Source organism: Nyctereutes procyonoides, unplaced genomic scaffold, assembly GCF_905146905.1.
Source record: "Nyctereutes procyonoides isolate TBG_1078 unplaced genomic scaffold, NYPRO_anot_genome, whole genome shotgun sequence".
In the NCBI taxonomy this organism is placed as follows: Eukaryota; Metazoa; Chordata; class Mammalia; order Carnivora; family Canidae; genus Nyctereutes; species Nyctereutes procyonoides.
In genome coordinates this window covers 14,538,660-14,556,253 of record NW_026575159.1, presented here as the reverse complement: position 1 = coordinate 14,556,253, position 17,594 = coordinate 14,538,660, and the positions used below count along the sequence as shown (strand labels likewise).

The 17,594-nt window shown below is 39.9% G+C and overlaps 1 protein-coding gene across 2 annotated transcripts in view; it reads left to right on the top strand.

Moving 5' to 3' along the window:
• Positions 1-8,612, top strand: part of SNTB1 (syntrophin beta 1) — a 234,257-nt gene extending 225,645 nt beyond the window's left edge. For both annotated transcript variants that reach the window (XM_055313935.1, XM_055313936.1), the window contains exons 7-8: positions 1,746-1,936; positions 5,398-8,612. In XM_055313935.1, coding sequence (XP_055169910.1) covers positions 1,746-1,936; positions 5,398-5,490 — 284 coding nt within the window. In that variant the 3' untranslated portion in view covers positions 5,491-8,612. The remainder of the gene's footprint in view (positions 1-1,745; positions 1,937-5,397) is intronic.
• Positions 8,613-17,594: the final 8,982 nt, after the last annotated feature.

Below are 17,594 nucleotides of genomic sequence, written 5' to 3'. Positions count from 1 at the left end.
TCAAGTTCAAATATAGAGGAAGGAAAAGGAAATTCAAATATAGAGGAAGGAAAAAGAAAATCAGGTTTAAAGCTCATTTGCCCACTTATTCTCCAGATAATAAAAGTGTAAAGAGTGTCAAAAACAAGATCCAAGATGAGAAGCAGAATGACACCCATGCCACCGTCTTTGGCCATCCTGGGCCTGTGGGGATGGCGGGGATCTGCGGACCTCCTGAGAAGATGAGATTGATGCAGGGGCTCTGCTCAGGAGGACTCAGAAATCTATTCGAGGGCGTAGTGCACTTTTGGGAAAAATCAACCCTCAGTTACAAATTGAGAGGTGCCTGTGGGAAGTCGGAGGAAGGGGTACAGTTTTAGCCAGAGCTTCAATTAAAAGCCACCTCATTCTGTGAGCAGTCCCCTGTCCCTTCCCCCAAACTCTGAAGCCCCCCACCACCACCACAGTTATTACTCCTGACTCTCTGCTAAGATCCCTCTCCACGTCCCTCTGTATCCTGACTGCCAGAGTCTGAGGAAGATACTTGGCACAAGGTGGAAAGAACTTGAACTTTGAATTCTAAGCCACCTAAATTGTGACACATCTCACCTGTCTGAGCTTTGCTTTTTTTCACCTAAGCTAAGGTCCTGCTCCAGAAGTTTGGGGTAAGGTGAAATTCAGCTTGGTTTATAAAGCCAAGCAGAGCTAGTGATGGGATAGAGCGGTCACGATGCCCTTACTCTTGGCCCTCCGCACCCCCATTCCCAGCCAAGAAAATGTCCTGGTTTCCCTAAAGAGCTTTCAGCTGTATTTGAAGGTCTGAGCCAATTTACTTGCTGGGGTCTCTTAAATGCGGTGTTCTGTGAGGCAAAAAAATCCAATCTGAGACTTAATAACCTTCTCAGAGCTCTTTGATCACAGGTTTGAACGTTCACAAGTCTTCCTAAATAGGAACTAGGACTCTGGGGCAGCCCCCCGTCCAGCTTGTAAGTTTCGAGTGCTGATATCCTTTCCTAGACGCACTGAGGACCACAGATAAAAGCTGGTGCCTGTCCTGATCAAGAGGTTCTATTTGTTCCTTTGGATCAGAGGGTACTTTGTGACCACCACCTGAGAGGTTCCTGAGGGTCACACCGGGTAGAGACGGGAAACAGCATTCCGCACGGAAGGAGCCACGTCTGATATCTTTCTGCAACCCAGCTCCCCAGGACCCACGTTCAGATCATTAGGGAAAGTTTTAAAACACTCATTTCTATCTATAAAATGAGTTTTGACATTTTTTTTAAAAAAATGGGATTATTTTAAGCTACTCACTCCCACCTTCATAGGTGTGTTATATTTATTACCATGGGTGATGGAATGGAGGAAGGTTCACTTCTTGCACCAGGTAGTGGGCACGGCAGTGGGGTATGTGTGCACGCGTGTATGTGTGTGTGATGATGATGACAAGGCCAGTGGAAGGCAAGCACACCTGCCTACCTGTGTGCTCTCAGAAGGTCAGATAAGGCTGGGGCCTGGATAAAATTCAGTAAGTCCCAGCAAAAGGAGTTCTTTCAGCTTATTTCCCTTGGTTTCATGGAACAAGTTAGATCACAATATCAAAATCCGTCCAAGGAGAATATTTTCATGAGCAACGATTAGTTTTCAACTTGAGAGGAAACGTGCGGCTGGCCCTGGAATTGAGGAGACTTGCGAGGTAAGTGCGTGCCTGGGAGAAGGGCCGGAGCGCGCTCTTCCTCCTGCTGTCTCTGCTCTCTCCCCTTCAGCTTGCACCTACAAAAACCAGGAGTGCCGCTTGACCGTACATTATGAGAATGGATTTTCTATTACCACTGAACCGCAGGAGGGTGCCTTTCCCAAGACCATCATACAGTCTCCCTATGAGAAGCTGAAAATGTCTTCAGATGATGGAATCAGGATGCTGTACTTAGATTTTGGAGGCAAAGATGGAGAGATTGTAAGTGTATTTCTGTAGATAGCATGAATTCATCTATTTTCCATTGGGCAACACGTCTGTGATGACTTGCAAACAAAACACTGCCTTATTATTTATTTAGCTGTTGACTATTTACAGAGTATTTGCAGGTTCGTGTCTTTAAGGATCCTTGAGAAACTATGACTGGATCCAGTTATCCCAAAGTTCCTTACTTTGGTCTCATTTTCCACCAGCGTACGATTACATTTTTGAATCAAGGAAACTTTTACAAAGTCACCATTAAATGCTTATCAAATAGGATCCACCAGCTTCAAAATGCACCATTTTTTAAAAGCATCCAGCATCTAATCTAACCTCGGCATTGTGCTGGTGTGTGGGTGTTGGGGGGCAGGGGTGTAAGCTGAGCAGGACCGGCCACCTGGGAGGGCTCCGGGGAGCTCAGCACATGGGGAGCACAGTGGAGGGGCGGAGCCAGGAGCAGAGTGGAAGGGGCAGCAGGAAACAGAGAAACTTGGTCAGCAATACCCACGTGGAGGGAAGGCCAGACAAGAGCCCAGAAGTTTCTTGCTAATGGAGAATAATGCCGAACAAAATGAATAGATTTGCCAGTTAAAGTAACTTTTATACTTCTATCAATAATATGCAAATAGCCAGTGTGTTTAAATTCACAATTTCCTGTGATCCTTACTGCCTATTACAATAAAAAAAAGTATATTCTCTTCCACAGAAGAGTGAGAATTGCTTGTTCTTTCTAGCACCTGTAGTTGTTACATTCTCAGAAAGACCTAGCATTTCATTTAAGCTGTCAAATGTAGAACGTTTATGAGGACCTTGATTTTGTAATAACTAGGCTCTGTGTGGGTGCTTCCCAGTCACTGGTTAGTCAAGAAATAATTACCGGCTTCTGCTTGATAACAGGGATGGGGAAATATAAAAAATGCAGAGGTAAACCTCAATTATTTTTAAGATTTTATTTATTTATTCATGAGAGAGAGAGGCAGAGACACAGGCAGAGGGAGAAGCAGGCTCCCTATGGGGGGCCCAATGCGGGACTCGATTCCAGGACCCCGGGATCAGGCCCTGAGCCAAAGGCAGATGCTCGACCAGTAAGCCACCCAGGCATTCCGGTAAACCTCAGTTTTAAAGATCCAGTAATTTCTGTGCCTCTTCTGGCCTTCCCTACCCCATCCCCCACCTCCAGCCTCCCCCGTGATCTCTGTGACACCTGACTGGTACTTCTCTGGAAACCATTCAGGGTGGCCACGCAGGGGCTGACCCAAGGGAAGGGCCGAGACACACTTCAGAGCAGAAGGCCTTCCTTTCAGAGTCCCCACTGGGGATGGCGGTCCCGCTGTTCTGGATGGCGAGACCCCACCAGCCCAGCCAGCTCCCCACTTCTCCCTGGGGGTGCCCCTGGCAGTGGGGATGAGGTCAACACCCTGTGCCTGACCGCTGATCTGAACTCACTGAGAACAGTTTTTGGCTATGTTCCTTCCTAACCTTTAAGATGGATTTGCAGGATTTTACAGGAATTTGTTGCTGTCATTTGTGTGTTTCGATCAGTAAGTTCAGCCTGAAGCACCAGTTTGGAAAAAAAACAAGTGATTTGAAAGTCCATTTTACTAAGAATACTTGTAGTTCAGGTGCTGCTCTAGCAATCACTCAACTGTGTGCTATTTCCTAAAAGTGACTGTTCCCTAGCAAAAAAATAAATAAAAAAGTAAAAAAGTCTCTTGGCCTTATCCATGGCTTGACAAATCAAGGCTATTTTTGCCTGTGAGGAAAATCACTTATGTCTAAATTTCAGCCTTTCTGAAGCTTGTAATTACAACCTGACTTGGAAGATTTAGGCCAGGCCTTTTCTCTCCCTTTCTGGGGAAGGGAGCAGACATGTGCTGTAGGGAATGGAGTAAACCGAAGCTCAAGAGACCCGTGTTCTCTTTCTGCGTCTATAACTAATTCACCAATTGTCTTGGGCAAGTCCTTTTATTTCTTTGGATCTGAGATTCTCTGTCCATAAAATGCAGTGAGTGAAGCAGCTCATCTTTAAGATGCCTTCCAAAAGTTGCATTTGTGTCGGTGAAACAGGATACGGTGGTTCCACGCGGACTCTGGCATCGCAGAGCCCTACCTCTGAATCCACACTTACTCTTCCCTGTCAGATCCGTGATCTCAGAAGGTTTCCAAACTTCACATCTTAGTTTCCCACATAAAATATGCAGATAGGGATGCCGGGTGGCTCAGTGGTTTTGCGTCTGCCTTCGGCTCAGGTCATGATCTCAGGGTTCTAGGATCAAGTCCTGCATCAGGCTCCCCGCAGGGAGCCTGCTTCTCCCTCTGCCTGTGTCTCTGCCTCTCATGAATAAATAAATAAAATCTTAAAAAAAAATATAAAGCATGCAGATAATAGCAATAAGCTCTCAGGGGTTTAGTGCAAATTAGAGAAGATGGTATATAGGAAACATTTAGCACGGTGACAGGTTCATGATACATATAACCCTAACTTTGCTAGATGTTATACATTCAGGTTGTTAAGACCCCCAACAGTGCCATCAGCAGGAGACAATTGGGAACAAGTCCTCCCTCGAGTTTTCCTGATTTAGGTGAGGTGATAAAAATGCACCTCTTATGCTCTGGTCGTGTGCTGGGCCAAGGTAGGAACATGCTGAGAAGGGTAGTTCTAGCAGGGGCCCTCACAGGCGCATGACGCACATGCTCACAACAATCCAAGGGGATAGGACTCTGGGGACACAGCTTACCTAGGGGGCTTCCAAATTCAGAGTTTTCACACACAGTATCTCATTTAATATTCTAACTACCCTGTGGATGAGGTAGGACTGGGAAAAATATCGACTTATCCAAGATTATATATCTCAAAAGTATTTTTATTTTTTTTTTAAGATTTTATTTATTTATTCATGAGAGACAACAGAGAGAGGCAGAGACATAGGCAGAGGGAGAAGCAGGCTCCCTGTTGGGGAGGCCGCTGCGGGACTGGATCCTAGGATCCCGGAATCACGCCCTGAGTCAAAGGCAGGTGCTCAACCACTGAGTCACCCAGGTGTCCTTCTCAAAAGCGTTTTTTTTTTTTTAAGTGTTAAAACTAAGACTCAAACTGAATCTTGAAGATGTGAAATTTAGTCCTGCTTCAAGCTGTACCTCACCCGACCTAAATAATATCACTATTGTGATACCAAAAACAGATGGTTTTGATGGCCAAGAAAGGCAACATCAATATTTATGCTATTAGTATATATAATTCACAGAACCTATTTTGGAAAAAAAAATATATGGGATGTAAGAAATAAGTTCAAAGAGTTATTTTTTAAATCTCATGGGGGGGGCGAGGATTTAAAACCTTAATTGCTCCAGTTAACACTTAAAAGCAGGAAGTGCACAGATCTGTTTGATGTGTAAATCGCTCTTCTGTTATCAAGCATTAATTTTCAAATCTCTCACACTGTCTTCTTTTTAAATTTCAGCAACTGGACCTTCATTCCTGCCCCAAGCCGATTGTTTTCATCATTCACTCCTTCCTGTCTGCGAAGATCACAAGGCTGGGCTTGGTGGCCTGAAGAGAGGGGTGACCTCCTTTGTGCTACCGGGGTGCGACATCGGACACCATGTGGCGTGAGCAGCGCACCAGATGTGGCATGCCACACGGTCAGCTTTAGATCTCGAGTACTCTGAACTATCCCCAACTTCTCTGTCAGCTTCACCAACTACAAGGGAGGACCCCCAAGAAAACACCAGGAGGAATATCAGAAGAGAGCTGGCTTTTTAGAACAGCAGCAGGAAGGGTAGAGGTGAGGGCGAAGGGAAGTCAGAGCATAGCTCTGAAATAATGACAATGAAGGACATCGTGAACGTTAGAACAGCATGCGCAGATCGTAATCAGACCAGTTTCTAGGCAACTGGTTCACCCAGGTAAGCAAGAGCTGAATGGACGAGGAATGGACATCTTCACCTCTCTCGCCCCCAGTAGCAGTGATCCCTTGTTTTATTGTGATTTATTGCCTACTTCTAATTGAATTGGCTTTTGCTGGTAAGGAACGAGCAGCGCTTCAAATGGAAACCCACCTGTTCTTTAAGTATGAAGCAGCTGTAGTTTTTTTCTTAATGAATTATCTTTCAATGATGTAGAATGATTCTGAAGTATTCTCATTAGCATATGCTGAGCAGGAATTAAATACAGCCTCAGATACTGATCTGAGCTGTAGGCTGGTGGAATCTGAGCCAAAGGAGACTGTTTATATTGCAAAGCTTTGCGGTGCAGAAGCGTAGTGTGCTCGAAAGGTGATTAATCTGGGGGCTGCACTCACACCAAGATGTGGTTATCTTAGAGCCAAGAGTGATAGCCTTACTTATAGAAAGCAAATTACGGATATTTTTTTAAAAGATTGTCATTTGAGATATATATGTAGCATATATATCTCATATATATATAACATATATATATATATATATATATATATATATATATAAACAACTCACATGAGGTTAACTAATTATCCCCATTTTGTGGTGTTCAGTGGCAGTACTGAGCAATTTATGGACCCTTGTTCCTGCCTGTGCTTGTATGCATGCGTTTTCGAACCAGTCATAGAGCAGCCTCATATAATTCTGACAGCATCCACAGCTCTTAGGAATTCCAGGGAAATAATATAATGACCTGATATTTTTCTACAAGAATATTTTCAGAAAACATAGAGCATAATACTGATTTATTGCTTTTATTTTTACCTTTCAATGCAAATTCACCAAAAAGATACCCGTATTATTGAATTTTGGAGTCACTTTCCTCAAACCTTAAAAATAAGCTCTAGAGTTTCTGTAAGCATTCATAACCCTTTATTTCCCATGTACTTTACCTAAACAGGCTCTGGAATCGACCTGTGTGTTTTTTCAGAATTGTCTTTCAGCACATACCTATGCAAAGAGCTTTTAAAAGTGAACCGGTTTTAAAGGAATGTAATTTTGCCCACTGAGATGTATGTTTATTGAATTACAAAGCAGTGTCCAAAGTTTGTATCATATAACACTAGTTGCAAAGGGCATGGAATGAGAGGTGTTTTGCAGGAGCACTGAAAATAAGAGGTTTGACAATCAAAAATGTGTTAAATATTGAGATTAAAAAAACGTTAAACAGATTGATGATTATGGGTCTCCTCAAAGACTTTAAGGTACACCGTGTGATTCTTCAAGGGAGGATCCCATGTACCATTCCTACACTTACTTACAAAGCATCTTCTGAAGGAAGTGTCTTAAAAAAACAAAAACAGGGGTGCCTGGCTGACTCCATCAGTAGAGCATGCAACTCTTGATCTCAGGATCATGAGTGCAAGCCCCATGTTGCGTGTAGAGATTACTTAAATAAAATAAAATACAAGACAAGACAAAAAACACTTTGGAAAATACAGCCACTGATTTTGTTGTTGTTGTTTCCCATTTCAAAATTCTGAAGAGTGAAGTTCCACCCTGAATAGTGTAGGAAAGCTTTGATGCATTTGTAAATTATACTGCACTCTTTCATTACAGATTTTCAAAGTCACTGGAATGTTGCTATCCAAGAGAATTATGCATTGTAAATAACATTAAAATACATATATTAATGACAATAGTTCAACAATATGTTATCTAAGGTGCTCAGTACTACATGAAGTATGAGTTAATTACTCATAATTAAATTGCAAAGATCCTATTCTATATTTATAGACAAATTAAAATGATCATAATTACAAATATTTCTTCATCAGTTAAGTTTTAGACTGATTAATATCTGGGTGGGGGTCAACAAATTACATTCTCTGCATTTATAAAAACTTAATTTAAATATTTATATTTTAGAAAATACATTTGAATAAATTAATACATTTTCTGATTTAAAATGTATTAGCAAGAAGTAGACAATTTTACTAAGAGAATTATGTATATGAATCTTTTCTTCCTTCAGAGTTAAAGTGTAGCATATCAGAGTGGCTATGATGAATCAATTTCAAATACTCAATTTTCCTTGTTCTGGATTCAGGACATTACAATGATTTTACACTGTAGATTCTAATCTTGTCTTGATGTGTGTTATGAATGTTGTGAATGACACACAGTCATACGTCTGGATCATGCCTGGGTACGGTCAGTGAATCAATTGAGTCGTTTTGGGGAATTTGTTTCTGTCCGATCTGCTCTGTGCTTAATCTGTTTATTTGAATCAATGAATTATTAAATTCACGTTTTTCCTTTAAGGGCAAATCAATACAAATGACTGATATTTTAACTGTACTTTGTGGGAAGCCACCCATTTGTTGCTAGATGTGGTTAGGTGAGCCCTAAGCATCCCAGGGATTTAAAGAAGGCCAAAAGGAAGATAGAAGCAATCACTTTTCTGACTTGAACTTAGAAGAAAAAAACCATAAACCTCTTTTAAAAACACCCAGGTAGAGGCATTTAGTTAATTCTATCAATTGATGGAATTAAAATGCTGAAAAATGCATTCTCCTAAAATAAATTAAGGGCCTTTCTGGCCATCGTTTTACAAATACTAGATATTCCATCTTGAGGGGATTGGTGTGGACTGGGGTCAGAGAGTAATTTCTGAATGTACCTTGAGTTAAAAAAAATGTGCCTATGTTTATAGCATCACGGATATCATGTAAAATTTATATATGAACTCAATAAATATTCACCTCTGAATATCGTAGACTGGTGGTTTCATGGTTGCGTGAAGACACAACCTGCTATTCTCTTCCTCTAAGACTGGTTCTGGAAAGTGCTAATGGGTAAAGGGAGAGGCCACTATAAAATTTGCTGTGTATGGGTGTTTGTGTATCATTTCAGGATGGGTCTTTATCTGGGGCTTAGGGATCTTGGCTCTCATTTTAACTAAATTTTTATGAGATTTGTCTTGTACACCAAGCACCAAATACTCAAATCCTGTGTAGTACTACAACTTGGTTTGTGTCCGAATTGCTTAGAATTAATGTTCATCTATGGCTGAGAAGTCTTTTTACTATTTGAAAATTCAGTAGTATTGAGATTACATTTAGAACTGGAAAATCTCACTTTTAAGAGACTTCAGAGGTTATCAAGCACATTAGTGCCCGAAGTTTATTTATAATTTTGGCAATACTACCTTAGCACCTTAGGGTATATGTCTTGCTAGTAATATAGCAACATGGTAGATACACAGAAAAGTGAATATACATTAATTAATTTTTTAAAAAAGTCTGTAGCACCTAGAGTCATCCTATATACACTACTGGCCGAAGTACTACTTTTGGGGAAGCATCAACCTTGTATCTATTTCCACTACACTCAGGCATTTCTTCCCAAGCATCCTTGGCAGTTGTTCATTCTGCCTGAAACTGAAAGTTTTCAGGTATGGGATGGGAGCTCCTTATCTCCCAAGGCAGGTCATTCCACTGCTGGATGGCAGGAGTTGTGGCAAGTATTGTATATTCTTAGAGCCAAAACTTAGATCTGCCTTTCAATCATGGCCCTGTTCTACCCTAGAAAACACTGGAAGTCCGATCTCTTTTCCACATGAATGTCCTATATAATAAGACAAATCAAGGCTGAGGGCTACTAGGAAATACAAAATGATCTGAAAATGGCTTTAAATAGGACACTAAAAATTCCTTGTTTTTATCTTTAAAGAACAATTGGCTAGGATAAAACTCTCCATAATACCTAGTGGTGGAGAGTGATGGGAAAACAGGCCATTGGTAGGTATGTATACATTTGGCAATAATTTGGAGAGTAACTGGTAATATTTATAAAAGTTTAAAAATATATGTACCTTTTCACTATCAGAATTTATTCTTGAGTTGTACGTGCACAAAGACTAACATATAAGGATTATCTTTACAGCAGTACTTATAACCAGAAGCCAAAAAGGTCAATAAGACCATCAATAACTAAATAAATCCCAGCACAATGATGCAGTAGAAAATTCTGCAATGTTACAATGATCCATCTCTAAGTACTAATATGGACAAAGTTTCTAAATGCAACTTCTGCAAAATGCAGATAAAAACACAGATATATAAATATTTATTCCATTTGTTGTTTAAAAGGTGATTGTCAGGAAGAGTGGCACTGCCAGGACATTTTGGAAATCTGTGCTAGTGCTGTTTTGTTATCACTATGATGGGGGGTGGGGGACACTTAGTATTTCCTGAACAGGAGCCACAGCTAATAGACTTCATGCAATGTGAGGACTGTCCCCACATCCAATGGTACTGTTTCCTACACAGTTGTTTTGTCCTCTGAGTTGTTCATGCAGGTGAAACACAATTATGTGCACCTAGGCCCTGACTACATTTTACATATGAAAACATTTTTGACTGATTCAATATATCCTGAGTTTTCTAGGTATGCAACTACCATGTATGTGGAAGGAAGACTGTGTTTTTGTTTTGGTCACGGCATTTTATAAAACATTTTATCAAAACAAGTCACCCATAGTAAGTGTGTACATGGTACAGGAGTCATGGATACAGAACACTGGACTACTTTTGTATGTGCCTCATTCACACTGAATCTGAGTAAAAATATTCAACTACTTTATCTTTTATTGTGGTTGTACCCCAGCATCCCCATACTGAAATGCATATTATTTTATTTTCATTACTTTCCTTTTCTAAAACTTTTTTACCTTACAGTTAGGGAGTATCAATTAAAAAAAAATCCTGAATGTGCATAGGTTGTTACTACTGGGCATATCCTGTTCATCTCCTCAGATTCCCTCCATGCCATTGTCTGGTGTTCTAGATTCTCAGCTGCTTACCCAACCTTAGGCACCACCACAGCCGGCTCTGCTTGACCTGAGTGTTTCTGCCACTTAGAGCCAACGCACTGCTAGCTTAGAAATGCTGCCTCTCCAACTTCCTTGCCCACTGGCTGCTGCCAGGCAGCCAGGCTAAGGAGATGCATACTTGAATTCCTGGGTTTTGCCTTCAGTTCCAGACTTGGATGAAAGGCCATGCACTGTAGGGCATAAGAACTGGCGTACTGAGCAGCCATTATGACCTGAGCAGACCAGAATTAGACAGGGTTGTGGTTTGAGCAGACCAGAATTGGACAGGGTTTAAATTGTGGGCCAAACAGGAGATAATAATAGGAAGGAGCCAAGAAGGAAAATAATCCTCTTCCTCCTTCTTCTTGTGAACTTCCCGGAGACATGGTTTCTCCATACACCATGTATTCTGAGACACTCCCTGTGACTGAGCACACCCACCCTGGGGGCCTGGCTATGTTTCTTTTGGGCCTCATGAAGCAGTGGCCAGTGAATATTGTTGCTTTCCTGCCTTCCCCACCTCTTTTCCCCCTTCACTCTCAGGGCCTTGGAATTGGATTTTTCCAAATACAGCATTGGCACCTAATCATACCATCAACAAAAATTAACTCAAAATAGATCACAGACCTAAACAGATAAAGCTATAAAGTGAAAAGACAACTGACAGAATGGGAGAAAATATCTGTAAGCCATATATCTGTTAAGGGACTGAATCCAGAATATATAAAGACCTTTTATAATTTAACAATAAAAAGACAACTAATTCAACTAAAATTAGATCAAAGGAATTGAGTGGACAGCTCTTCCAAGAAGATATGTAAATGGGCAATAGGCACATGGAAAGATGCTCAGCATCATCAGTTATCTGGAAAATGCAATTCAAAACCACAAAGAGATACTACCTCACATGCTTCATATCATTTGTCAAAAAGACAAATAATTACAAGTATTGGGAAGGATGTTGAGAATTTGGAACCCTAAATGTATTAATGGCTGGTGGAAATGTCAGATGGTACAGCTGCTTTAAAAAAGGAGTGAAAACAAAATGTTTAAATACAGAGTTACCATATAGTCAGCAATTCTACTCCTAGGCATATACCCAAGATAACGGGAAACATATGTCCATGCGAAACACTTGTACACAGATGTCCATAGCAGCATTATTCACAATAGCCAAAAAAGTGCCATCATCCCAGATGTCCATTAGTTGATGATAAACAAGATGTGGCTGGTTCATGCAATGAAACATTCAGCTATTAAACAGGATGAAGCAATGCTACAACACAGATGAACCTTGAAAACCTCCTGCTAAGAAAAAGAAGCCAGACACAAAAGGCCATAAAATATATGAGTCAACTTACATGAAATGTCCAGGAGAGACAGATCTGTAGAGACGTAAGGTAGATTAGTGTTTGCCAGGGGCTGGGAGGAGGGACACGAAATGACTCCTAGCAGATAGGGCATTTCTATTTGGGGTGAAGAAAATGTTCTGGAATTAGACAGTGGTGATGGTCGTACAACTCTATGAATGTACTCAACCCATTGAATTATCCACTTCACAGGGTGAGTTTTATGATGTGTGAATCACACCTCAAAAATACACGCTGTAGGCTTTTTATGTATCAAGTTCTAGCCTAGTCCCTTAGATGAAAACCACACCCACAATTCTTTTTCAGGACAGGTCTCTTGCCACTTTGGTTGTCAGAGTGCCTATGGGACCATGCCCTTAAGATTCTTAAAAGCCCTTTTATCTCGTTGAGAGGGTCTACTTTTAAATCAGGAGACACTGAGGTCTTAATAAAGGACTGATATAACCATATCTTAAGTTTGACCTTTTTCCTTTGAGAAACTTCTGCCATTGGAGATGTTGGAAGTGGGAAACCATTATTTTTAGAATGTCCTAAGCCCTCAGTATCCCTTCTAAGTGCTAGAAAACCACAGTTCCTTCTTTGGCTCATCTATCTTTTCCTGCATCTTACTGCATTCAGCTACGTTAACAAATGGCCTGCTGACACTTTTTTTTTTTTTTTTAAAGTTCTGCCTAGAAACAACCTGACTAATCTATGAGTTCATTAGGAACAACTTGTTTTCCAGTTTCTGCAGGCAACAGTTTTGCCAAACATACCATCTCTGCATAACAGAGCTGAGGGGGTTGGGCCCTGTGACTCCCTCCCTCTTTCCCTCCTACAAGGACCTCATTCTAAGCTTTTTTTTTTTTTTTAAGTTTATTTATCTATTTGAGAGAGAGAGAGAATGAGAGAGTGGGGGGAGGATTATGGAGGGAGAAACTGACTCCCCACTGAGCAGGGAGCCCCATGTGGGCCTCAATCCTGGGAGTCCAGGGTCATGACCTGTGCAGAATGTAGGAGCTTAATAGACTGAGCCACCTAGGTGTCCCTGAAATTTGGAGTTTTGAAACTTGGTCAAGTGCCTGAGATAAAAACTCTCAGTTATAGGCTGGGTGAACAGAGTTCTGACAGAAACGGTGAGACAAGAGTGATTGACTGCTTTTCTGCGCGGGCTCACTGAAGAGTGGAGGGACATGAGCTTTCAGCTCTAGGGCTACAGAGCTGGACACCACCACATTCCTCCCGCCCATCAGTGCTGAAAGCCTCCAGGGAGCAAAACAGCACGACCTAGTTGCCTCCCTGGGCCCTGCCTCCCTAGCACTGGAGGCACATTTGAACAAGGGCAAGTCCACTGAGAATCAGCGCAACAGCCCTTCCTCCAGAAGACCAGCATAAGCAATTAGCTCGCACGAAGTTTACTGATCATAGAGGGCTGCAAAGCTTCAGCTCTTGGGGAAAACAGATACTATTCTTTGTACTTTTATTCTTTCAGTATTATTTTTCCAATTCTTTTTCTATTCTTTATTTTTTATTATTTTTTAAAAGATTCTATTTATTCATGAAAGACACAGAGAGAGCGGCAGAGACATAGACAGAGGGAGAAGCAGGCTCTTGGTGGGGAGCCTGATGCAGGACTCGATCCCAGGACCCTGGGATCATGACCTGAGCCAAAGGCAGATGCTCAACCACTCAACCACCCAGGCACCCCTTTTTTTCCTTTTTAAATTTTTATATATGTTATATTTTTTATTGTTTTATTTTTATTTTCTTTTTGTAACCCTTTTTATTGTATTATATTTGTTTATATTTATGATTTTATTATATGGAAGTTTTTCTTTCTTTCTTACTGGGATCTAGTTTCTTCTAACAAGCAGACCAAAACACATCCAGGATGTAGTTTTTGTTTTGTTTTTGTTTTTAATGGTTTGTTTTGTACTTTTTTTTCTATTACTGTTTTTATTTTTGTCTTTTCTCTCTCTTTCTTCTATTTTTTTCTGGACATAAAGAAATTCACCCCAAAAGAAAAAATAGGAAGTAGTACTCACTGCCAGGGATTTAATTAATAAGGATATAAATAAGATGTTGGAGCTAGAATTTAAAACAACGATTATAGAGATACTAGCTGGGCTTGCAAAAAAGCACAAAAGACACTAGACAACCCCTTACTATAGAAATAAAAGAACTAAAATCTAGTCAGGCTGAAATTAAAAATGCAATTACTGATATGCAGCCCCAAGTAGATGGCTATAATAACATGAGAATGAATGAAGCAGAAGAGTGAATCAGTGACATAGAAGATAAAATAATAGAAAATAAGGGAGCTGAAGACAGAAAGAAAACTATTAGATCACTAAAGGAGACTGAGAGAACACAGAAATTCCATAAAGTGAAATAATATCCATATAATAGGGGTCCCAGAAGATGAGGAGCAGGAGAAAGGGGTTGAAGGTTTATTTGAACAAATTGTAGCTCAGAACTTCCTTAATTTGGGGAAGGAAACAGGCATTCAAGTCCAGGGGGCACAGAGAACCCCCTTCAAAATCAATAAATTCATAAATAGTGAAGCTTGCAAGTTTCAAAAACAAAGAGAAAATCCTGAAAGCAATCGGGACAAGAGGTCATTAACCTATAAGGGTTGACCCATAAGGTTGGTAGCAGACCTGTCCACAGAGACCTGGCAGGCTGGGAAAGACTGGTATCACATATTCAACATGCTAAATGAGAAAAACATGCAGCCAAGAATACTTTATCAAGCAAGGCTGTCATTCACAATCTAAAATGAGAGGTAAAAGTGTTTTAGGACAAAAAAAAACTAGAGGGATTTGTGAACACCAACCAACCTGGAAGAAATATTAAAGGAGTTCCTGTGAGCGGAGAGGGAGCCCAAAAGTAACAAAGACCAGAAAGGAACAAAGACAATATACAGAAACAGTGACTTTACAGGTAATACAATGGCACTAAATTCATATCTATCATAATTACTCTGAATGTAAATGGACTAAACGCTGCAATCAAAAGACACTGGGTCATTGGAATGGATAAAAAAAAATAAGACATATCGATATGATGCTTACAAGAGACTCGTTTTAGACTTAAAGACACAACCAGATTGAAAGTGAAGGGTGGAGAACCATTGATCATGCTAATGGACATCAAAAGAAAGCTGGAGTAGTCATCCTTATATCAGACAAACTAGATTTTAAACCAAAGACTTTAATAAGAGATGAAGAAGGGCACTATATCATAACAAAGCGGTCTATCCAACAAGATCTAACGATTGCAAATATTTATGCCCCCAACTGGGAGCAGCCAAATATATAAACCAATTAACAGAGAAATTCATTGATAATAATACAATAATAGTAAAGGACTTTAACACCACATTCACAGCAACGGAAAGATAACCTAAGCAGAAGATCAACAAGGAAACATGGCTTTGAATGACACACTGGACCAGATGGACTTCACAGATATATTCAGAACATTTCATCCTAAAGCAGCAGAATATACATTCTTTTCAAGTGAACATAGAACTTCATCAGGATAAAAAGCTTTTTGCACAGGAAAGGAAAATAGTCAACAAAACTAAAAGGCAGCATACAGAATAGGAGAAAATATTTGCAAATGACAGATCAGATAAAGGGCTAGTGTCCAAAATCTATAAAGAATTTATCAAACTCAACACTCAAAAAACAAAAAAATCCAATCAACAAATGAGCAGAAAACATTAACAGACATTTCTCCAAAGAAGACATGTAAATGGTCAACAGACACATGAAAAAATGCTCAACGTCACTTGGCACCAGGGAAATACAAATCAAAGCCACAGTGAGATACCACCTCACACTGGTCAAATGGCTAACATCAGCAAGTCAGGAAACAACATTTCTCCAACAATATGGAGAAAGGGGAACCCTCTTATACTGTTGGTGGGAATACAACCGGGTGCAGCCACTCTGCACTCTTGAGGTTCCTCAAAAAGTTAAAACTGAGCTACCCCATGATCCAGGAGTTACACTAGGTATTTGTCCAAAGAATATAGACATAGCGATTCAAAGGGGCACATGCACCTCCAATGTTTATAGCAGCAATGTCCACAAAAGCCAAAATATGGGAAGAGCCCAGATGTCCATCAACAAATGAATAAAGAAGATGTGGCATATATATAGTAGAATACTACTCAGCCATCAAAAAGGATGATATCTTGCCATTTGCAGTGATGTGGATGGAACTAGATAGAGGGTATTATACTAAGTGAAATAAGTCAGTCGGGGAAAGATAAATACCATATGATTTCACTCATTTGTGGAATGTAAGAAACAAAAGAGATGAAAATAGGGGAAGGGAAGGAAAAATAAAATAAGATAGAGAGGGAGGAACTGTAGGAAACAAACTGAGGGTTGCTGGAGGGGAAGTGGCTGGGGGATGGGGTAACTGGGTGATGGGCATTAAGGAGGGCATGTGATGTAATGAGCAGTGGGTATTATATGCAACTGATGAACCACTAAATTCTACTCCTGAAACTAATAATACAGAGTATGTTAACTAAACTGAATTTAAATAACAAAAAAAATTAAGCTGGTATGAGTATTTAGGTTCAATTTTTTTTGTACAACATAGGTTTTAATTTACCTTGAGTAAACAAGGGAATGGCTGAGCCATATGCTAAGTGTAAGCTAAATTTTATAAGAAAGTCAAGTATTTTCCAAAATGATTATAGTATTTTCAATTCCCACCAGCAATGCATGAGATTTCCAAATGCTCCACATAGTCACCAAGACATGGTATCATCAGTTTTAAAACTGTATCCATTCTAGTAGGTGTTTAGAGGCACCTCATCAGTTTAAATTTGCCTTCCCTTGAGGACTGATGATATTGAACATCTTTTTCATGTGTTTATTACCATTCATATATCTTCTTTTGTGAAATGTTTTTTCAAGTCCTTACCTATTAAAAAAAAAAACCTTAAGTAATGTCTTATTATTAAACTGAAAGGGTCATTATAGTCTAAATAAAATGCTCATCTCACTATTTTTAGTCATCAAAAAAGGAAACAGGGACACTGCTGGTTGGTGTACCAACTAATTTCTCAGCAAGGCAATTTGGAGATATTACCATTAATTTTAAAACCCACAAATTACACTCCTGAAAAGTTATACTAAGGAAATGACCAGTGATGTATTTGGAAGATTCATTACAGTTTTATTTATAATAGAGAAAAATGGAGCCTATATATCCAACAATGGGGATTGGTTAAACAAATTGTGGTTCCTTGGTATTATGCAGTAATTAAAATGATACATGATATAAAATTCATGATACAATGTTAAGTGAAAAGTAGGCTATAAATTAATACACATACCCAGATGAGTACACACATGTGCACCCCTACTTTAAAAATATTTTAAAAAATAATTATATATACCTATATATATTTTTAAAGATTTTATTTATTTATGTGAAAGAGAGAGAGAAAGCACAAGCATGAGCAGAAGGAGGCACAGAGGGAGACTCAGATTCCCTGCTGAGCAGGGAG